This window comes from Canis lupus, chromosome 13 (assembly GCF_011100685.1).
Source record: "Canis lupus familiaris isolate Mischka breed German Shepherd chromosome 13, alternate assembly UU_Cfam_GSD_1.0, whole genome shotgun sequence".
Classification (NCBI taxonomy): Eukaryota; Metazoa; Chordata; class Mammalia; order Carnivora; family Canidae; genus Canis; species Canis lupus.
The window spans coordinates 22,631,788-22,654,766 of NC_049234.1; the positions used below are offsets into that span (position 1 = coordinate 22,631,788).

Here is a 22,979-nt window from a genome sequence, read left to right on the forward strand (position 1 = left end):
TTGTAAGAATCATATTCCAGTTAGACTTCATGTCAACTATATCTGCCATGACCCTATTTCCAAATAAGATATCGGGGATTATGACTTTAATGTATGAATTTTAGGGAGATACAGTCTAAACTACTACAGAATTCTGGGGCTAATATTTATAAGGTGTGTGACCTTGAGCAAGTCACTTAACATCTTTGTCTTTCCTATTCTTCACCCATCGAATGGAGATGGTACTGAGGGTTAAGTGGGTAATTGCTCATAAAGAAGGCAGAGTGGAGTCATCCTGAATAATCACTCAATAAATGTTGGCATTCAAACAAATGGCATCTAACATCTAGAGAACGTTTCTGGAATCGTGTTCCCGTTCATATCTGGTGAAGTACCTGTGGCTCTGTATGTTATTTTCTATCATGTGTGTCTCATGATTCTGAAACTGATCCCTGTAAAATTGTAACGGAAAAAAAACATTCACGCTAGTTATTTACCACAAATGTCAGGGTTTCTCTTCAAATTTCTCCATCCAAGGAATTCTGGGGTCACAAGAAACATTTGTCTTAAAAATAGCAAATTGTTTCAGAAGGCTCTATGCTAAAAATACTAGAAAATCAGTGTAAAGTTCCTCCCTCCTAAATATTGTGATGTATGCTGTCTTTATTTAAAATTAGAACAAAGAACAGCTGTCACATGAAGCCCAAGGATGGACATAACAGAATTTAGAAGCTTCACCCTGTGGCCTTGGCTTACGTCTGTCTGTATTTTCCTTTTGCTGTTGGAATTACTTTGGGTGATAGCTTTTTAAATTTTGTTGAATTCAATTGCACTGACTTGATGAGACATCTTGATAAGATGACTCAGCAAAACTATTTTCATATCAGTTTTGATTGTCACCCTTTCTTTTCCTTTCCTCTCTCCACTTCTCTTTATGTCCCTTTCTCCTCACTGAAATGGTAAATCTGAGAAAAGCAAGAGTGGCACCAGGGAGGGCAAAGTGTTTACCCACCTACCAGTTGCTCTGGTTTCTTAGCTGGGAATTAAAAATGCAGGAAGACAGAGCAGAGAATGCAAAAATTTCCAAAATCTCCAGAACAGAGTTTCCTCAAAATTTATGCTGTGGAACAGTTAACCTTTGAGTGGCTCCATGAGCTTCCATGGTCAAATTCATCTAGGAGGTTGCAAGTGCCCACTAGCCAGTAGAGGGCTCCCAGAAGTTCTGCTGTCAGGAAACATCTCTAACTTTTAAGACCCACGCTTGCCAACATTATTCATCTAGAATAGTTATTTACAAATGTTAGGAAACTACTTTTACTAGGGGCCCAGTTTGGGGAATATTAATCTAGAGGAAACCAAAGTGCCTCATCTGAAGGCACATGGCCAAATAAATAGTAACAGTAAATCATGGTCCCTAGTTCCATGGTCTTTCTTGTTTTCTAATTTAAATATGTTCATAATGCTTTAGTGAACAGGATAAAACTGCTGGAACAAAATTTTCTGAGCTCAGCCCCGTCCATCCTCCAAAGGAGCAGAGCTTTCCTGTTTGGCTTAGGTCTTATCACCACTGTAACCACTGTAGCTGTAGGATAGAAAAAGACATTCATGACCAAAAGGAAACTACTTGTGGGAGGAGATAGATGCAATCAGAACCCAGATAGAGGGTGGCATTTCACCTTCCTTTTCTCTTCACCTGTGTGAAGTCACCACTCCGTGTGAGTCCACCCCAGCTGGACTCTAGGGAGCCCCTCCTCCATCTCGCCTCCATCTGAATCCCATCTCCTGAGTCCAGTCAACTTCTCAGGACCCCAGCCTTCAATCCAGCCTTCCCTAGGATGCAGCACCAAGTGGTGGCTGGGTCCTGCCACAGACTGAAATCTCTACAAGGCAAGCACACCCTCTCTTTCTAGTACCAGTTGCCAACTTCAGCACGGTTTGTGTGAATTACCATGTCTTGTCCACATAATGAGCAAGATTCCTCAGCCTTGTCTGTGTCATTCTCTTTCTCCTCGAAGGCTTTTAGCAAATCCCTTCTTGGCCCAGAGTAAGCACTCATTAAATGTTAGCCTGTATCACCACTGTTAGTTCCCAGCCTTGTATCAAGATACAAGGGTTCTCGCCTTCCCTCTTCCTGGGATGCCGTCTCTCTACTGGTCCAACTCCTGAAGTATCCATTAAAGCCCAGTGAAATATTTGACTCACAAAGAAAAGATGGAAATACCTGCTACTACTTCTCTGCTCTCTTAGCATTTTCTCCCTTACACCTGACCTTCCACTTGAATAAATGAATGAAAGTCGGCCTCCTTGTCTAGATGTGAGCTAATGACAGGGGGTCTGGAAGTGTGTCTTGGTCATTGTGTTGCCCTCCCCACCCCACTGCCTCGGGAAGGCCTAGTGGCACTTCAGGTAGTTACTAAATTCAGTTGCTGAAAATCCATTTAAGAAACCCACAGAGCAAGATAGAAAGGTAAACAACCATGCTCAATTTTGGATTCAGGTGCTCTCCACCGGTGCCCTGAAATCTGTCAGAGCAAACTGTAGCCTCTCATGTAGGATTTTGTGATTCTCTCTGGAAAAGAAGTGGTTTGGAAGGAAGGGGAAAATATGGACAGGAAATCTGAGGAAACACTAAGAGACACTTAGCTGAGTCAACAAGATCTGGAGAGATAGCTACTCTCAGAATGAAAGTCTTGCCATCAATCCTAAACACAGCTGAGTCTGGGGTTTGGGAGTCCTTAGTTGGGGGAAGGAGTCCCCTAACCCTGGTGACTAGGAAATAAAGAAGCCATACTGCATTGAGTTATATCCTCCACACCTTGAGAGCACATGCACCTGCATATGCACATCTGTATGTGCAGACACATACTATTTACACTAAGACACACAGATTCAAACAAACATAAATAGAAATCCAAATCAGAGTACATTCAAAGGAGAGCATGCAGGGTAAAAAGTGAACTTGAAACCACGCTGCATCAGGAAGAGATGAAGAGACTAGAGATGGTTAAGAAAGGACAACAGTAGACAGGTAGGTCTCTTCAAGCACAAGGAGGCCTGACTTTTGGAAGAAGCACATGAGTCCTTCTGAATGAAGCAAAGAGGTAGAGAAGCTGCGGTTGGAATTCCAGGTGCCCAGAAGTTCTGGGAAAGGAAGTTTCAATTCAGTGTTGGAAGAGGCAAGCAATGGGGGTACAGAAGCCAGCACCTTGCTCTGGAACTGTCTCTGGTCGAGAAGCCAGCACCTGGCTCTGGAATTATCTCCCCTGGATTTGGGTGCTGGCTTTGTCACTTGAAAGCTGAGCGATCTTAGGGAACTTCTTAAACCCCTCTGAGCCTGAGTTTCCTCAAATATAAAACAAGGGGCAATAATCATACCCTCATGTTAGATTTAAATGATCTAGGGCTTGGAAATACCTACTTGAACTTCAGGCCCCACTAAACCTGGATCCTCCTCTGGAATGGTACATGGTGGCAACTGGGGTCACTGGTCTCATTTTGATATAAGATTAGGTCCTGAAAACTGTTCTCTGAATACCTACCCTGGGTGTGTCCCCAGATCCACAGAACCTTTTTTTCTCAAAGAGAGGCTCCTACTAATGAAGGGGTCTTCCTTGTAACCTTTCCCCAGCTTCCTGGAAAAAGGCCAGCTGGTTGGTCAGTGCAAGCAAAAGTCGATGTGTACCTTTGGCTGGGCTCCACCAGACACTCCAGTGCCATGTTGGACAACTTGCCGGTAGGCTATGAAGCAGAAATGTCCTCCAAAGTGGCTGGCGCTAATCAACCCCCAGCCAACCTGCTCTACCAAGGTATGATGTCCACTGGGGGTCATTAGGTGTCTCTGGTGGACTTCTGAGAAAACGGTGAGGAGGGTGGCATGTGTGAGCTGTTTGTACATTATTTTTGGATCAATTTATTAATCTTTTCAAAACACAGTTTCTAAATTTTCTTCCTTACTTTCCAATGTCCCATCTCAAAAGAACAAAGTGAAGCCGTTAAATACATCTGAAGTAAAATTTGTTTTTCTGCTGATAGAACGCAATTTGGGTTTCTTCCTTGGCAGATTATATAGATTGAGCTTACATTTGAAGCAGAAGATGTCTTTTAAAAACACATTGTAAGTTCTTGCTCTGATATGACATGTGGAGTTCCTTTTCAATAGAACTAGGATTTTGACCTATAAACAGCATTTACATTTAACAGTAATGACCTAGTGGGAACTGGTATCACTGGGATCATTTGTGTTTCTTTAGCTTGGGTCTTGATTGGCTTTAGAAATTCAGCATCCTTTTGTAATCCTTTCTTCTATGTAGATATTTTCTACTAGTGCTGTTATTTACATTTTCACATAATTTTGGATTATAAATATAATAAACTGCCTTACAGTTGCAATTTGCATTGTTTCCAAATGGCTTCAATTTGCAGGATCTTCAGACATAGTAGACTGCAGTTTCACCTTCACTTCAACTGAAGATAAATTTTGAACTGAGCCGGTGCTGGAAGCATAGGAGAGCTTCCACAAATCCAGGTTTTCTGTGTTACACAAGGCTCCTCTGATGTTGGTTGACCTTGACTGCCAGTGGAATTTAAGTGGCTCACTAGTTGGAGAAGACAAGGTTCTAGGGATATTTATCCAGTGGTTCAGCTCATGACTTCCATGCCCAGTGTCAATGCATAAAAGCAAGGAAAGCTCACCCCTGTCCTTTTGGAAAGTGCATAACCCTTACCATGTGCCAACCGTTGTGTCCTCTGCTTTATACATTAGATTGAATTTATTTGTCACATCAACCCTGGGTAGTTTCTTCATTTTACAGAGAGAAAGAGGATGTATCAGAAATGCTTAGAAATTGCCCAAGATCACATAGTTAGTAAACGTTGAAGTGCACTTCTCCCAACCCTGCTTTATTTGCACTGCTTTCCATCCTTTCTTTAAAGAGTTTTCATCTTTGAATGAAAGATACCCACATCAAGTTATCTTGTTATTTCTGTAGATACTATCTCTAGAGATCTAAGCTACCTGGACATCTTTGCTGTCCCAGCTACTAACAACTTAAAGGAGAGGAAAGATTTTTTCCAAAGCTTTCTGACCCTCTGCAGTGTGTTATTTTCATGGAGTGACCTAATAAACTTTCTCGTCTGTGCACTGACTTTGATGGCTTTGGCGGCCTTCCAAGCCCACTGGAGAATTTTGCTTCTTCACTTATTTTTGTGCTTCAGAAAATATCCATCCAACCAATAATTAATTTGCACCTACATATGGCAGGCGCGGTGGGAAAACTAGCAGGGGATGCACAGATGAGACAGGGGTCGTTCTGCCGTCTAGTGGGGGCGATCAGACTTGTCTCTACTAACCACAAGTGTGAAAAGTGAACTATAACGGTGGGTCACCAAATCGTAAGAGTGAAGAGGAAACTGAATTTATTAGTCTAAGGGGCAGAGCTGATAAGGGGTTTTAGAAAAACAAAAACCTCAATTAAATAAATGGGTCCCCTTAGAGTTGTGCGTTGTACTGCCTATGTGGCTGCAGCTGGGGGCTCTGAGGGACACCCAGGTGGCCCCCAACTGTTATTATCACAGATAATGAGTAATAGTAACAGCCACACCACTAATAAAGTTCTTCCCATATGCCAGGCATCAAATTCTTAGTCCTTTGATCTATCAATTTGACTAGCTCTACTTAGTTAAATTAATAATAGTTCTTCATAGGGTTATTATCCCCATTTTGTAGGTGAGGAAATAAAGGCACAGAGAGGGGTAGTCACTTTGTATGAGTCCATGTATAGACCTGTGTGACATAAGTCTAGGGAGTGGCATGGTCGGGGGAGGGTATTTGCACCCTTAATTTAACTAAGTAGAGCTAGTCAAATTAGTATGTGAGGGTTCCTGTATCCCAGTCCCCACATCAACACAAAACACTCATATCCTGAGCACAGTATAATGTTGCCTTTGGGGAGATGGGGAACAGGAATAGGGAAGGGGATAAGAAGAAGCAAATGGACGTAAAAAACAAGAGGGGCCTTACAAAGTCCCATGAACCTAGGAATATAAGCCAACTCTCACTTGGGACTCCACCACCAAACTCTGGTCTGCCCTCACCTGCAGCCCTCTCTCTGCTCCTGTCCTGTCAACAGATGTGCTCACTTCTGCGTTTCACATCCATGTCCTCTGCCTGCATTTCTCACAGGATGTGAGTCCCTGGCCTCCTGTCACTGGAGTGTAGGTGCTTGTCTTATCTTCTCCCCCCTCCCTGGCACTCCCTGATGGCAGGGGCTGGCTTGGCCACTTCAGAATCCTGAGACCAGACTGTACCTGGTATACAGTAGGCACTCAAGATGACATTGGGTGGCTGAATGGAAGAATGGATCAGTGGCTGACCCAAGAGTTTATTGAAGCAAAAGCTATTAGCAGGACAGCCCCTTCCTTAAATATACACACATGAGTGAGCGCATGCGCCAATGGAAACAGCAAGATCACAAAAACATAAAATGTGGTATTTTGGAAAGAGAAGGTGAGTTTGGAATCTGATAGAAGTGAAATCCAGGTTCAGGCATTTGATAGTTCTGCAAACTTGGAAGACTTCTATCACCTTTTTGTGAGCCATTTTCCTCGTACATATATGGGGATGATTATATATGTAATCACAGGGATGTTATGAAGATTAAAACCCATGACATGGTAAAGGTGCCAATGACAATGCCTGGCTCTGAGGTACTCATAAATGCCCCCTCCTCCTTTCTTCACTGCTTCCACTCCAGTTTCAGAGGTCGATGATGCTCCTAGTCTTTGCCTCTGGACACACCCACAGATGCACATGGCACAGACACCTACTTCCCCCCCTCAATGTTGGGAAAAGCCCACTGATGCCTGTCCCTTTCCACTATTTGTCCCCAGACCGGCATGTCTTTCAGCTGAGAGCACACATGTACCAAGCCCGGGGCCTCATCGCAGCCGACAGCAGTGGACTCTCAGATCCTTTTGCCAAGGTCACGTTCCTTTCCCACTGCCAGACCACAAAGGTAACCAGGGAAGCTCACCTGTCTTCTTCCGGTAGCCCACAGCTGGTCCACAGCAGAGCCCAGCAAAGGAAAAAGCAAGGGCATGTTGCAAATATCTGCATCTCTGGGTATGCAGGTTTTCAGATTCCAAAGCACATGTGCAAGGAAGAGTTGGCATAGGGAAGGCCTCTTGTTCCAATGTGACCCATTGTCCTGCAGCTGAGAAAGCAAGTACCTGAGGTGAAGGAAGCGTGTGGGGAAAGAAGGATGAGGAGAAGAAGTGAGACCTGGCACATCTCAAGGCTTATGATCCAACCTTTGTGACAGGTCTTAACGGGGAGGAACATTTTCCAGCTTTGCATTTAGGAAGCTCTAGACTTTGTACTGTTGCTTTCTACTTACCAGCTGCGGAGCTTTGCACACTTTTAACTGTACAATGTGGTGTCTCACTCTGTAAAATACAACTTCCTAATGGGTGTTGTAAGGATTAAAGCAAATGGGTCTACACCAGTTTCCTCTGGGCTTTCCCCTCTTCCTATACACTGAGTGCTGAAAAGTAGAAGGGTCTCTGATCAGCAGGTGTCCAATTGGATATTTTTCCCATTAGATCATATTCTCCAAGGATTGACTCTGTTATCTGAGGATTCGGTGTTCTGAGAGGGAAGAGTTCACAAGGGATTCACCATCTCTGGTTGTTAAGACAAACACCGAGGACTCAAAGAGACCTGAGTAGCTCATCTATTCTCTGGCCACGCTTACTCGCTAAACCTCAATCTGTTGTCTAAAAATAGGGCTGTTGTAAAGAAGCACAAAATTAAGTGTATAAAGTGATTGATGAATGGTGGTCATTACATAGGCTGATGTTACAAAGGCTGACATGTCTCTCCAAAGAGAGGCCCATGCCCTGGGAAATTGCATTTGATTTGTGACACACCGACCTAGATCATAATATGAATCATCATCTCGTCCATTTCTCCAGCACCTGCAGGCTCCTTGCTCTATGATGGGTCCCATGCTGGGCTCAGGGGCTTCACCCTGGAAAACCCCATACTGCGGGGCTAGACAAAGTCTTCCAAGAGCCCTGGAGAGGAAGATTAGTTCTGTCTAAGGGGGGGAGATGTGAGAGACCTCAGAAGGAAAGTGACTGCATCTTCACTTAGTGAAGGAGCATGAAAACATATGAGGCATGTAGACTCCAGACTACTTTCTCTTCCCTGTGTTTTGAGAGTTAGTGCATAGCTCAGTGATTAAGAGTATAGACTCTGGAGCCACATTGTTTGAGTTCTGATCCAAACTCTTGAAGCAAAGCCCTCATGATGATGATATCGTATACACTTCCCAGAGAATAAACCACTCAGGACAGTGCCTTGCTTGTAACAGTTTCTATGTGACTCCTTGTTATTATTGTCATCAAGGCTTCCCATCAGAAGCGAGGAAGATTCTCAAAGAATCCCTTGAAACATTCCTCCACTTGCCACAAAACTGTGGGATGCTAAGCCCTGGTGATCCTGGAGCCCTGGATGGGGAAGGAGTTTGAATGAGCCCACTGGGCTATAATTATCTTCCTATTTTGCATCTCTATCCAGTACCTCCATTTGATTTGGACTACTATCTCAAAGGAATAAATGGTATTTATCAAATAATCATTTGAATGGGAAAACAGCTCCTGTTGAGCTCTGGACTTTGCCTCCATACTTTTGAACCAATTACTTAATTTTTGTTAGTTATAATAGCTGCCATTTATTAAGAGCTTCCCACGTGCCAGGCATAATGCTAAGCATTTTATACATGTTGTTTACTATATCTCACTAGAGCCTAAAGTGGATGTTATTAGTGTTGTATTCTGCAGATGAGAAGGTAAGGCTTAGGGGCTATATAGGTAGAAGGTGGTAGAGCCAAGATGGAAACCCACGTTGGTCCAGTTCCAAAGCCACTTTGCTTAGGTTCTGGTTTCCCTGCTGTTTCAGTGCTGTGCTGCCTCAGAGCATGTGTGGGATATGCCCCACCTTCACACTCTTCATGATGAGGAAAGCTGAGCCTGGGGTCCCTGCGATCATGTTTGAGCTCCACTGTTCACCTGGTAGCACCTGCCTGAACCAACGACATGGAGCAGAGAAAGAGTCTCAGCAGGGTTGGTCCTGCAGCCAGTCCTTTTTAAAGTGACATCATGATATGAAATATCTAAGAAGGGGAATCCAGTTATTCTGGTGACCAAAGGATCAAGGGAAAGGGAGACAGCTCCTCAAAGAGAAAGGCTTTGGAGACAAAAGGGCAAAGGGACCAAGTGGCTGAGAGGAGCTTTAGAGGACAGGAGAGGACATCACAGGGCTGGGGGTGGGGACAGTGCAGAAGCTGATATTTTAAGGAATCAGAGTCCTGAAGACACAGACTGTCTCCTATTAGACAAGAGTACCCAATACACAGACTGCATGTGGGAGATGTTCAGTATCTGCTTATTGATAAATAGTGTGGCGGGAGTGGAGTCAGGTGGACAACAAGCACTTACTGAGCACTGACTGTGTACTAGGCACTTAATACACTTTATCTCAGACAGTGATCATCACAACTCTACAACATTGGCACTAACCCCATTTACATGAGGGAAGCGATGGTTCACAGGGGTTAAATCACCTGCCCAAGTTGAGGCAGGCGATGGAACTAAAGTTCTATCCCAGGGATATATGATTCAAAAGCCATGCTCCATCCATAGTATCTCATTCCTTCTTCAAAGTGTCAGCTAAGTACTACCAGAATCTCCCAGATGGCAGCAAACACAGTCATAATGCATAACTCCTCAAGGAAGCCCTGAAGAAGAGAAGCTAGTCATGAACACTTTGGCAGAGAAGTGCGAGAATGTATTTTTGTTTGGGTGAGCCTTTTAGTACCTTCACCTTTAGTGAAGGTGGCCACAGGGCCCTTATACTCATGGGAACAACTCTGAGGACAGGCCAGTGTCATTCATTTATTCTTGCAAATAGTGATTGAGCATGCCATGTTGGTGCCTAATACTGTGCCTAGCACATTGTTTGTTGAATGTGCTAAGAAGTATATGTTGAGTAGATGAATGCCGGTATCTGGAATCTTATTAAGTGGTATTTATAGCCCAAGGTGTCAAGAAAGCCATCAGAATATTTCTATATGAAAGATGCTGTAAGGATCATAAATCACTTTGGTATCACGTGTTGCATGCATACTGTGAAAGACTTCACATTTCTATTTTTAAAACCAACGTAAAAACCCATGTTTCTTTGTGATGTCAGACACCCACTTAGGGTCAATTTTCCCTGCAACTATGTAACTTCTGTTTGTAAGTTGGTTGAAGCCATTTTTTTCCTGTCCAAAAAGTTCAAAAAATTTTTTTCTGAGATTCGTGTCAAAAACATCACTGTGTCTGAAGCATAAAGTACTCTAAAAGCAAAAAGCAAGAAAGGAAGTGAAATGAGTCAGTCGGAGAAGGACAAACATTATATGTTCTCATACATTTGGGGAATATAAATAATAGTGAAAGGGAATATAAAGGAAGGGAGAAGAAATGTGTGGGAAATATCAGAAAGGGAGACAGAACATAGACTCCTAACTCTGGGAAACGAACTAGGGGTGGTGGAAGGGGAGGAGGGCGGGGGGTGGGAGTGAATGGGTGATGGGCACTGAGGGTGGCACTTGACAGGATGAGCACTGGGTGTTATTCTGTATGTTGGCAAATTGAATACCAATAAAAAATAAATTTATTATTAAAAAAAGGAAGGAAATGGTGAAACGCATAGTATTTTTATGACTCACATGAAGAAAAACAATAAAAAATTCTCTCCTGACCACAGTGCGAACGGTTTAATGGTGTGACTAGAGATGCCTCCTGATGTAAAACTCCTAGATGCCATTTTGATTTGTTCTTTGAAGTCCAGGAAGTAGATCCAGGCTGGATCCCTCTCTGACCACCTCCCCCCATCCCACATGCAGAGTGAGAAGCAAGGGTCTAGTTCAGAGGGGGTGTGGAAATTCCCCATGTCCCAGCACCTCTGTGCTGTGACATCACCCATTTGTCTGCACAGCCTGGAAGAGAGGGAAATGTGACTCTGTGGCCTCTTTCCAGGACTAGCCTCACACATTGACAGGCCAGTTTCGTGCCAGGTACAGAATCCACCCATCCTGCAGACAACCCCAGTGTTCAGCTCTGTGAAACTGGCAGATGTCCAAACATCTAATTGACTAGAGTAGAGGAGGCAAGACTGATAACATGCCCCCTTCTGAGGGTAGCCGTTGAATGGCCTGACAGAGGGGCTGTGAACCACTTCCAGGTGAAACACTCATGGTTCTAAACCAATAATGCAGACTGTTGTCCTCGGTTCTTTGGTTTATCCATCTGTGTGATGGACACAGCCAATAACCAATGTTATTTTCTTTGCTATCGCAGAGAAAAAGATGTCATGCAAAATGGTGAAGGTTAGTTTGGAGACTCTGATTAGTTCAACGCAGTCAAATAAATATCCACAGAACATTGGAATTCCACAGAAGGAATATTAGAGTTAAATCCCACTTTTGAGTATTTAATGACAAAATTTTATTTGTTCATACATGAAGAACCACTAGATCTTCCTCATCCTCAGTGTGCCCTTCCATAAAATAATAGCATCTACTTGGTGAGAGTGGATGAAGTTAGCAGCCTAGGCTTTGGCGCCAGAAGATTCAAGTTGAGTCCCAGTTCAGCCACTTGCTGGCTCCAGATACGTGAGCCCTGGTTTCCTGATCTATAATATATGAGCAGGTAACTGTCTACCTCTCAGAGTGGTTGTGAAGTTTGAAGGAGACCGCAAAGTGGGACAGCTGGTATACAGTGCTCAACAAAGGGTAGCTTATGTTACCTGCAGAGCCCTTCTGGGAGGCTTGAGTTGAAATTAGGTATGCAAATACGATGTTAATCATTACAGAGGGCTCTACTCAGGAACCTATGTAAGCTCTTCAGGACAAGGAATCTGCAACCCCTAGCATCTAGCATGCTGTGGCTTGGATGTTAAATGACTGAAGGGGGATGACTGGAGTGGGTTCTCTTTGTCCTCCACCAGGAACTGTTGAGTGAATGCACCCCGCCCCCTCCAGCCCTCTCCAATGATCTTTTGCTTTTCTTTTGGCCTCACCGTCCAGGTCATTTCCCAGACCCTCTCCCCTACTTGGAACCAGATGCTGCTGTTCAATGACCTGGTGTTGCATGGAGACCAGAAAGAGCTAGCAGAGTCCCCGCCTTCGGTGGTGGTGGAGCTCTATGACAGTGACGCAGTGGTGAGTGTCCCAGGAGGTGCTGACTGGACTGCAGCCCATTGACCTCCTTTGTCTAGCCAGCCTGTGACTGCTCAGGACCTACAGGCGCCCACAAGCCATTCTGACCTGGGAAAACAATGAATTACAGAACCAGGAAAATGGGTGGTGGTCATTTGCTTTACTAAGGGCTTTTTCACTTAGATTTCCCATTCGATTGCACTTAGAATAGGATCCTGGCCACAAAACTTCAGTCCATACATGCTTCTTCAGGAATAAGATACTTGTATGAAGTCACCTGCAGCTGTACCCAATCTCCAGCTATGTCCCTATTGCTGCTCAGTAAAAATGCTCAATAAGTATGTCCAGGCCTCAGGGTGCCTGGGTGGGTCTGTATGTTGAGGGTCTGCCTTTGGCTCAGGTCATGATCCTAGGGTCCTGGGATCCAGTCCTGAATTGGGCTCCCTGCCCAGCAGGGAGTCTGCTTCTCCCTCTGTCCCTCCCCCTGCTTGTGCTCTCCTCTCTCTCTGTCTCTTTGTCTGTCTCTAAAGTAAATAAATAAAATATTCAAAAAAATGTCCAGGCCTCCTGAAAACTGCAGGTGTTTACTGACCTCACTTGCAGGGAGAGAACTGGGTGGGGACTGTCACCAGTTCAGCCCTTGTAGCTGGGTCTCTTTTTCCTCTTGGATTTGATTCCAAGCCCAGCAACAACACATTTGTCTCCATCCCATTTCTGTTATGATGTTAACCAAAACTTTTCCTCTCCAACGATGTTTGTGCTCCATACTAAGTAGATTCAAAAGCTTACTGGAAGATTTTTTTTTAATTACTAAGACAAACCTTCTTTTTTTATTTTATTTTTCTTCTCTTTTAAATTAAAAAAAAGTCTAAGATAAGAGGCAAAGGCTTATTTCTTTTCTTTGATGTCATGGCCCCCTTGGGAAGTTGACAAAGCACAGAAATATTAAGAACAACAGTTGTTCCAGGAAGCCTTCCTATGTCTCCTCAGCTCCTCAAGCATGCTGGCAGCTCTGATCTTGGTGCAAGGTCAGGAGGAAATTAGCATGGGAGAATTGTAGAGGATGAGCAGGGACCTTGAAGAGTATGAACCCCTCTTGCTTCCTGGATAAGGAACCAGAGACCCAGGAAAGTCAAATGCCTTGTTTAAGGTCACAGGTAGCAGGAGGCTGAGCCAGAACTTGAACCTAGCCTCTTGTGTCCATCCTTTCCTGCAAATGTGGGAGTAGCTGGTATGGCTATACCCCTTTAGACACACACATTCTGTTTTTCCATGTCACTCTCTCTGTACCTTATTCCTCCAGCTGTAAATTGTATATATTTATGGAACACGAGTTCTACTCTTACGAATATAGTATAGATTTTCTGTATAGACAGCCACAAAATCGATACCTTTTCAATTTTGTTGCTAACAACACGATTCCAGGGACGCCTGGGTGGCTCAGTGGTTGAGTGTTTGCCCTCAGCTCAGGGCGTGATCCCAGGGTCCTGGGATGGAGTTCTGCATCCAGGCTCCCCAGAGGAGCCTGCTTTTCCCTCTACCTATGTCTCTGCCTCTCTGTGTGTGTCTCTCATGAATAAATAAATAAAAATCTTTAAAAACAAAATGAAACAATGCGATTCCAGTCCTAAGTATTTTTTTAATTTGAAAATCAGTAACTATAATCAAGCATCTTTGCCAACTCCTAAACCAACCTACTGTACTACGTGGATTTTCCTTTGCTGTCCCTTTGCTTTTCGGACCCCTTCTTGATCTCCATTCTATGTTTGCCCTCCTGGGCCCCACCTGAACCAGACCCTTCACAGAAAAACAAAGCCTACATTTTTACCCCAAAACCAAAAGAAAACGTAGGAGAGAAAAAAAATATATGAGAAGTGTATTTTCTTCCTGGAGAGATACACGTAGACATGTAGAAGGTTCTGTTTACACCTGTGGGCTGCAGCTACACCCAGGCCCGCAGCCTTCTAGTGGTGATCAGATGATTACATTCCAACTCTGCCAGAATGTGCCTCCAGTCTAAAACTTTCTCTCATTACCCAGTGGCTTGTACCCTCATTAGGGCCCGCTGCTTCTCTAAGCAATGTGTTTTTATTTGGCAAATTAGCTCAGGTTTAAGTTTGCTCTTTTGTTCCAAGGCAATTTTACTTAATTATTCCCAGTTAGGGTCATGGATGAAATAGAGAGCAGACCACTTGCATCCAGTTGCCATAACTCCATCCTACGAGGGACAGTTCTGAACCCACCAGTGGATACAAGTAGGGAGCTTTGTTTGTTTTAAAGTCAAAATAATCATCTAAAATAATCATCAAATCATCAAATAATCATTAGTTTAAACTAAACCCCATTTCCCCCTCAACCAAGTTTCTTACTACAGCCAGGAATGCTAGTGCTGGTTTGAGTCCCAAGGGAATGAAACAGAGCAGCTGAAGCCCTGTGCTGAATGCGGGTGCTGTCCCTGTCCCTTCAAAGTCATTAATCCAACAGCTTTCACTCAATAAATGTAATGAGTGCCTGCCCTGTGCTGGGGGACACAGCAGTGAGTAAAACAGGCAATGCTGCTACATGGAGTTTACATTCCAGCCATTCCTGAGATAAATAGCAAGGCAGCCCCATGCTCTAGCCCCATGCTGCTCCTGGAGGAAGGACATGGTGCCCTCCCATAGTTCCTAAAGAATCTCGAGGCCCACATACATACATACAAAAATGCTTCAATGGCCTCTTATTACCAAGAAAAATGGGCAGAACTGCTCTATCACTTGAATATACTGATCTTCATCACCATCATCGTCATCATCATCATCTTACCATGTATTGAGCACTCACTGTATACCAGTCACTGTGCAAAGCCCATGTATTATTAAGTCAATCTTCACAGCCCCATTAACAGGTATTATTTTGAATCCCTTTTAAGGCGTGAGACTCAAAAAAGTTGAGTAAATGGCCCAAGGCCATAGAGTTAGAAAGTACCTCATGGACTCAGGGTTTGCCTGGACTCCAAAGCTCGTGTTCCTGACCTCAGTGGTATTCTGCCCTGGAGAGCTTTTGGAATGTTTGGTGCCACCTATTTCTTCTTTTCCCCTTCAAGTCTATCTAGATGATTATTTAACTTAATCCACTGAGCCCCCTTTGTTGAGAAGAGAGATAATCCCTAAAAGCCTTGTGCCCAGAAGTTTTCCCTGGGAGCCCAAATGGATTCCCCTGACCTCCTGGCCTTGGTAAGGGATAAAAGGTTCTTGGCGGAAGAAGAGAGTGACTTAGTAGCAAGAGGGAGACACTGAGGCTGACAGTTTTTTAAAAGTGCATTGATGCAGGTCAGAACTAGGTAGGTAACCATCAGGGACAAATTCCTTTCTTTTCTGCCTTAGGGGAAGCCAGAATATTTGGGTGCCACAGTGGCTGCTCCTGTTGTGAAACTAGCTGACCAGGACTATGAGCCACCCAGACTATGCTATCACCCCATCTTTTGTGGAAGCCTCTCTGGAGGGGACCTCCTTGCTGTATTTGAACTGCTACAGGTATGTGAACTGAAAGTGTCATCTGCACTGGAAATCTACTTTGTCTTCCTGGCCAGAGAAGCTGTGCTAGATCACTGGTCCTGGGTCTGAAAGTGTCTCCTTCTTGGGATCTGGGAACTGCCACTTAAGAGTTCAGGTAATACAGGCTACATCTAGAGCCCCTATAGGTCAGAGTCCCAGGATGAAACATCCTTATGGGTTTGGCCAGCACTGCTCGAGCAGCCCTATATGCAAGTCCTGGAGCTCATACAGACCATGAGAGAATAAGGGGGAAGAAGGGAGCAAACCTGTGGGCACTCACCACATGTGATGATTGCTGCCTCACATAACTTTCATCACATAGACTTCACTCAACCCTGTTGAGGTATTATGAGTCCCATTTTCCAGAATATAAGCCCAGGATTGTTGCAGTTGACTGGCCAAACTCATCATGCAGCTAAGAGCTGAACTGAGACCTTTAAAGCCTCTTGCTTCTACACTGCATCACATAGTTTCCTGAGGACAGGAAAATCTTAATCAGTCCCACTAAGACATAGGGGAATTTATGAACATGTGCCTCAGAAGACTTTTCCAGAAAGCAGAGGCAGGATACTGGGGAGGGAAGCTGAGATCTTAGGTCTGACTGCCCAATGGAAAACCAAATGGGACATGGAGAAGACCTGGAAAAGAAGTGACCAGGGTAGGGCCTCTATCAGAGACCATTGCATTCATTGAGGCAGGTGGCTCTTTACCCTTGGGTCTGACCAATTCCTCTAGAGGTAAGCCTGTTTTTCAGAAATCCCATTTTTAAAAATTCACTTGGTAGAAAAACTATAAAGCAAGTACTCCTCACACATAGAGACCAGGGAGAGGAAAGGTGATAGAGTCAGATCCCATGGGTATGGATCTCATTTCCACCACGGAGTAGTGTGTGACCTTGGGTAAGCTACTTAATCTCTTTGTTTCACCTGCAAAACGGGGACGATGATCAGTCTACCAAAAGTGACTGGCATGGAACTAATGCTCAACAAATACCACCTATTTTATTAGTAGTAGTAGTATGCCACAGAATATTAAAGCAAAATGTCTAGTTCCACCTATTTATTTCATGTGAAGAAATTGAGCTGGTAATAGAGGGGTAAAGACTTGCTTAACATGGCAGGTCAGGGCCTAGAATCTGGCTATACTGATGGACTCCTTGATTGCTGAGAGGCTGGAAAGTATAATGGGGCAGAGAACACCTGAAAGTGCCTTTTAAAAAGATGAATGTTACCGATAGGAACATTTCCCAAAGTGTGCTTCTTGGAACACCGGTCCAAATACAGTGAAAGGAAAGTTTAAGAAATGCTTCACGTTGTATATTACAATAACCTGTTTTGTTTTCATTGGTTTCCTTTTTAAAGTTGCTTTTCATTTGTGGTAAGTGGTTCTTTTTAACTTAGCAACACAAAGTTCCCTTTTTCAAAGCAGAATGATACCTCATGAAAATGTTCACTGGATAGTAACACATGTGGTAAAAGTGGCAGAGGATCAGCCGGCTTGGGAAAACTAGATCTGGTGCAAAGCCCCCATTTCACGTGTCAAGAAGCTGAGGCTCAGGTTAACTGGGATTCAGTCAGCTGCTTTTTAAGGACTGGAAGCTGCTTGTTCTGCTCTGAGCCTGAATCCCCTAATCCCTCCATGAGGGGCTGGGTGACTGGTACCTACAGGCTTCCTGAAGGATGCTCTCTGGGTTCCATGGTCTTCCCTCCCTCCATGCTGAGGGCCCCCTTTCCTCTCGCTCCCTCCCTCCATGGTGAGGGTACCCCTCCCCTCTTCCTCCCTCCTTCCCTTCATGCTGAGTGTCTCCCCTCCCTTCATTCAAGCTGAGAGGCCCCCCTTCCTCCCACTAAGCCTACAGTCCCCCCTCCAGTCTTCCCTCCCTCCACTGCTGAGCTGAGGGTCTGGGGGTGGAGGGGAGGGGGAGATCCTGCTGCTTCCTGACAGCTGCATTAATTGTCAGAGGTGAACAGCCTAGGAGATCCAATTCATTAGGGCTTCATTAGGACTTCTCATTTGATTGCTTGTTCAAAAAGTAATTTGATCATCAGCGTGACAATCTTAGTATGTGGATTTCGTACGTGCTGAGAAGACGAGCTGGAAAATGCCTTCATTTGTCACCAGCTGCTCTCAGTTTTCATCTGTGGGTGGTTTGCTTCAGCCTTTCCACTTTCATTACTGAAATGCTTCCCTGTCTCAGGAAAGATTTGGTAACTCGGCTTTTCCATGTCTGGCCTGAATGCACTGGCTCTACTTCCCTCCCCGACCCAAGCCAGCAGCCACCTATCTGCGCAGTCCTGGCACATGGCCCCACTATTCGCCACTGTTCTCTGCCTTGACAACTCAGACTCAGACTTAATTCTTCCTTCTGGGTCCGCACTCTTGGCCAGACCAAGCCTGTCCGTGAACGGTTACCATCTTCCCAGCTGCCATGTAACTCTTCTCTTCGTGTTTCCTGGTCTTCTAGCTTCTTATCCTTTTCTTGTTCACATCATCCTCAACATTCCTTCCAGAAGACAGGTTGGCCCATTCCATTCTCCTCTTCAGAAATCATCAATGGCTCCCCACTTCTTACCTCCAGAAACATGTCTCAAAGTCTGTTTTGTGGAACACCAAATACAGTCTCTCTAGATACAATGAAGAGAACGTTTGAGAAATGCCTCATATTATATCCCTCCTGAGGACTTGGAATGCCCACTACCTTGGTCAACACCCTGAGAAGATCTGAAATTTCCCAAATGTTGTGACTATGAAACTTTCTGTGTGTGTGATTTTCACATCTCATGAAAAGAAAGCCTAGCCCATAGGAGAATGTCAGATTTCTGCAGCTTAGCATCCAAGCTCTCCTAAAAACTCATCTTCAAACTGCTTCTTCAGCCTCATATTTCCTCATATTACTCTGCATACTCTCTGGCCTGTGTGTGCCAGCCTGCTCCAGGTTTCCTGACTTCACCACATAGATGTGCAACTCTGCTTTTAGTCCTGCATTAGCCCATTCTGAAATGTCTCCCCACTGCACCCATCCCAACCTCCATGCTGCACTTACCTGTCTAGGATAATGGCCATCATCAAAGTTCAGAACAAGAGATGCCTCTTCCAAGAAGCTCTCCCAACCCTCACTTTGGTTAAATGAAATGTTTTCTCTTCTTCTATCCTGTAGTACATTACCTCTTTTTCTTTTTAATTCTGGCTGCAGTAAGGTCAATTGTTTACAGGCTTATGTCCATTGATTTGTAAGCTTTTTGAAGGCAAGACTATTTCACTCATTCATTCATGCAATCAAACAAATATTAAAGAGTATCTGCTTTGTGTCAGGCATGTTCTTAATAATTCATCAGTGAATAAAACAGGCAAAACTACCTGCTCTCATTAAGACTTATATTCTAAGGGGAAGGGGAGATAATGTAGGGTACTACATAAATTATAATGTAACAGCAGCATGATGATAAATGCTAAGAAGAAAAGGTAATGCACCATGAGGTGTGGAGTGGACATGTGTGTGTTGGGGGAGGGGGAAGTTTGAAATTTTAGGCATCCACGGAGGTCTCACTGAGAAAGTGATATTCAAGTCAAGACCTGAAGAGGAGGAGCTAGTGGGCCATGCAGGTATCTGGGCAAAGAGCATTCAATGGAGAGGGAGCAGCAAATGCCAGCCCCTAAAGATTAAGTGTGCCTGGCATGTTCAAGGACCAGCAAGGACACCAGTGTGACTAGAATGGAATGTAGATGAAGTCAGAGGAAAAAGATTGTGTAGAGCACTGTAAGGAGTTTGTCTTTTATTCTATAAAAAATGAGAAGCCAAGAGAAGATTTTGAGCCTAATGTCTGATTTATGTTGAAAACTATGGATGCTAGATTGAGTATGTGCTGAAGGGGCGCAGGGGAAAACAAGGAGGCCAACTGAGAAGCTCTTCAGGGAATCCAGGTTGGAGAACTGGGGACTTGTATCAAGAGTGTAGCCACGAAAAAGGAAGATTCTGGTAGAGTCTACAGATTAGGAGATGGATTGGAAGTGGAGTGTGAGATTCATCTCCATGTCACACATGGAAGCCAATAATAAGCGTATAGTAGACTCTCAGTACAATATCTTCAAACATGCCTCACTCATTCACAAAGATATGTAGAGAAAATCTGAGTGTAGAGTGATAATACTTTCCTTGCAAGAGGATTTAAATTTGTTTCTGAGGTAGTCTGGGGCACTAGTAATCCTAGATCACCTGAATCCAAGATTAAGACGGTGTGAAGCCGAGTTTACACCTTTGTTGTTTCCAGTTGACCCATACTCCTAGGGAACTTACATGTGTTGGAAGGTGTGCCTGGTGCCTTGCATGCTGTCTCACCCATTCTTCACAGCAATCTATGAATTAGATATCATGATCTTCACTTTACTAATGACAGAACTGAGACTCAGAGACACTGGGCGACTTTTCCAAGTTCACACAGCCAACAAGCGATGGGGCTCTGGGCTGTGCTATCCATGGCACCAAAGAAGAGGGGGTTCCGCAAGTATAAATGATGGGCTAAGGCACATAGAGGATACAGAAAGTCTTCTGAGCAGCAGTGACTTTTCAGATGAGCAGGGTTGGGACCAAGGTCATACATGACCCTGAGAGTGGCACCTCCCTAAATTTTGCAGACTGTGTCCTCATCCTAGTCCTGCATCTGGACCTCTTTTGAGGTTCCAATATATTATCTCCACTGGGATATTAGAGCAATCAGCTTTTGGATCAGCCTATTCAACCCACCTCTGATGCTTACCATCCTGCCTTTGTAACCATTCTTTAACCTTCCTCTGGCCCCACGCACCTTGTAAACTACACACCATGCAGTACTTTTATAAAAGCCCAGGCAGGGGCACCATCCTCTGCCACCACCACAGCTGTTTTGTGGCTTTCCCTCCAGAGCTGAAGAAACACTTAGCTTTCCCAGGGAGGTGAGGTTTTGCAGGCTGAATCACTCAGGCTGGGCGGTACTGGGCGGGTGTCCTCATGGCTTCCAGCACCTTTATCTGGTCTGGTTCTGCAGCTTCATTGTCTCCAGCCTACTTGGTGCCCACAGTGTCTGCTGTCTTCTTTGTCTGAGCTTTCTTATAATTAGCTTAACCACATCTGCCGTTGCCAGCTAGAATATGCCTGTGAAGAAGAAATGGTGATATGTTTGTGCTTTGTCTGTTTTGATGAGCAATTAAGCTTTTTTGAGCATATGGAGCTAATGTTTCTGTCAGTCAATAAACATTTATCAAGGACCCACTGGATGTGGAGCACTGCTTCAGGGGCTTAGCGTATGGAATGAAGTAAACAGAGGCTTCCTCTTGGCCAAGTCAGATGAACATGCCCAGTGCATCTGGCTCTCAAGGGGCTTGGAGGGCCATCTGGCCCAATATCTGAGGCCCAGAGAGGGGAAAGGCCACAAAGCGGGGCCTGGCTTCCAGGCTCAGTTCACTAATTTCTGCACAAAGCTTCCACAGAAGACACACTGCATTCCAAGAACTGAAAGGTAGGAGAATCACCACAGTGACTGGATCCCTTCAAATCAGGGACAGCTTTTTGGAAGACATAGCCATGGAGCCAGGTTTGGAAGGCAATGTGGGGTGGCCTTCATAGACTTGGCAAGCCCTTTGTGTGAGATCACAGTGAAGCACAGGGATTATCCTCCTGCAGCTTCTGTATCTTCAGATGCACAGGAAAAGATGCCTTTTCTTCCTGAGGTTTGTCTTCAAAAGTCTTTATTCCTGTTTCACTGATGAAGATGTAGTCTCTTTTTGACTAAATAGGAATCTCTTCCATAGACTTGAGTAATGGAGGGGTGTGTGTGTGTGTGTGTGTGTGTGTGTGTGTGTGTAGCCAAGTCTCAGAGCTCAGAAGCGGACCAGAGCCCTTCTCCACCCCTGTGCTGTCTGTCATTCTAGTGTTATTCCATCAGCTCATGAGGACACACTTGTCTTTTCTTCTCCCCTCTGTATCATGAGCTTATCGAAAACTTATTAACCTATTAACTTCACGGCACATTGTAAGTGGTCACTAAATGTTGGCCACCCTTGTGAAGATGTCAATGAATAAATATTTGTCAATTAATAAATAATTAAGTGTGGTAAAAGATACTGTCTTGTCTACACTTTAAGCTGGAAATACTACTTTTGTTAAGTTAGGGTCACGTGGACGAGGTGGTTGTGTGGCAGTGCTGGTCTTCCTCGACTCTCTCCAACCTTCTAACCAGCAATTGTTCTGTGTCGTAGGTCCCTTCGTCTGGGCTGCAAGGGCTCCCTCCCGTTGATCCACCAGATGTCGCCCAGATCTACCCAGTTCCCACCAGCATCCGGCCAGTGCTGAGTAAATACCGAGTGGAGGTATGGTGCAGGAGAGGACTGAGTTGTTCTTTGGGGCTAAGGGCAGTGATGCACTGCTGTACCTGCCTGCCTTGTCTGAGGGGATTGTGGGGTGGATATGAGGCATAGCTGATAGGATGGGACCCTCTGGAAGCTGTAAGAACGTACTTTAGTTCCCAGGTAGCACATCTGGCTTCCCATGCTCAGGACAGGGCCTGCATGCCAGCTCTTCCCGGGGTCTCTAAGTGACAGCTCTGCTGGTCCTCTTGTCAGGTCCTCTTCTGGGGAGTCCGAGAAATGAAGAAGGTGCAGCTACTCTCTGTGGATCGCCCTCAGGTCCTCATAGAGTGTGGGGGACGAGGAGTCAAGTCCTGCGTGATCCAGAGCTACAAGAACAACCCAAACTTCAGCGTCCAGGCAGACGCTTTCGAAGTGGTACAGCCTCTCCTTCTCCTGCCCACTCATTCCCTTCATTTCCACGGATGGGACCCTCTCCTTCATTAACTTGGCCTTGATGAGATGCTTTGGAGTTTGGGTATCTACCGCCTACAAGGGAGAACAGTCTAATTTAGTGAAAAGCAAGAATCTCAGAATAGGATATAGACTTTTGTTATTGCTGTTGTGTCGTTTTGCTTTTAAAGGTTCAGTAAATCAAAGCAGGTTGACAGTGGTTCCCAAAGTGTGCATCCCCTGGGAACTTGTTAGAAATGCAGATTCTCAGGTCCTGCCCCAGTTCTGCCCAATCAGAAAGTGCTGGGGGTTGGGGCCCAGACCCTTCTGGCTTAACAAAGCTCTCTGGTGACTCTGATGCATGCTAAAGTTTGTGAACCACTGGCCTAGAAGATTCCTTAATGAAACGTATATTAGTAGTTAGATTTTT

At 44.7% G+C, this 22,979-nt stretch overlaps 1 protein-coding gene across 1 annotated transcript in view; it reads left to right on the plus strand.

The window, feature by feature from the left end:
- The window catches only part of FER1L6 (fer-1 like family member 6), a 155,533-nt gene that overhangs the window by 79,993 nt on the left and 52,561 nt on the right, over positions 1-22,979 (plus strand). Inside the window, 6 exon segments of the mRNA XM_038555452.1 lie at positions 3,608-3,785; positions 6,868-6,992; positions 12,111-12,245; positions 15,608-15,757; positions 22,010-22,120; positions 22,373-22,534. Of these exon segments, the coding sequence (XP_038411380.1) occupies positions 3,608-3,785; positions 6,868-6,992; positions 12,111-12,245; positions 15,608-15,757; positions 22,010-22,120; positions 22,373-22,534 (861 nt within the window).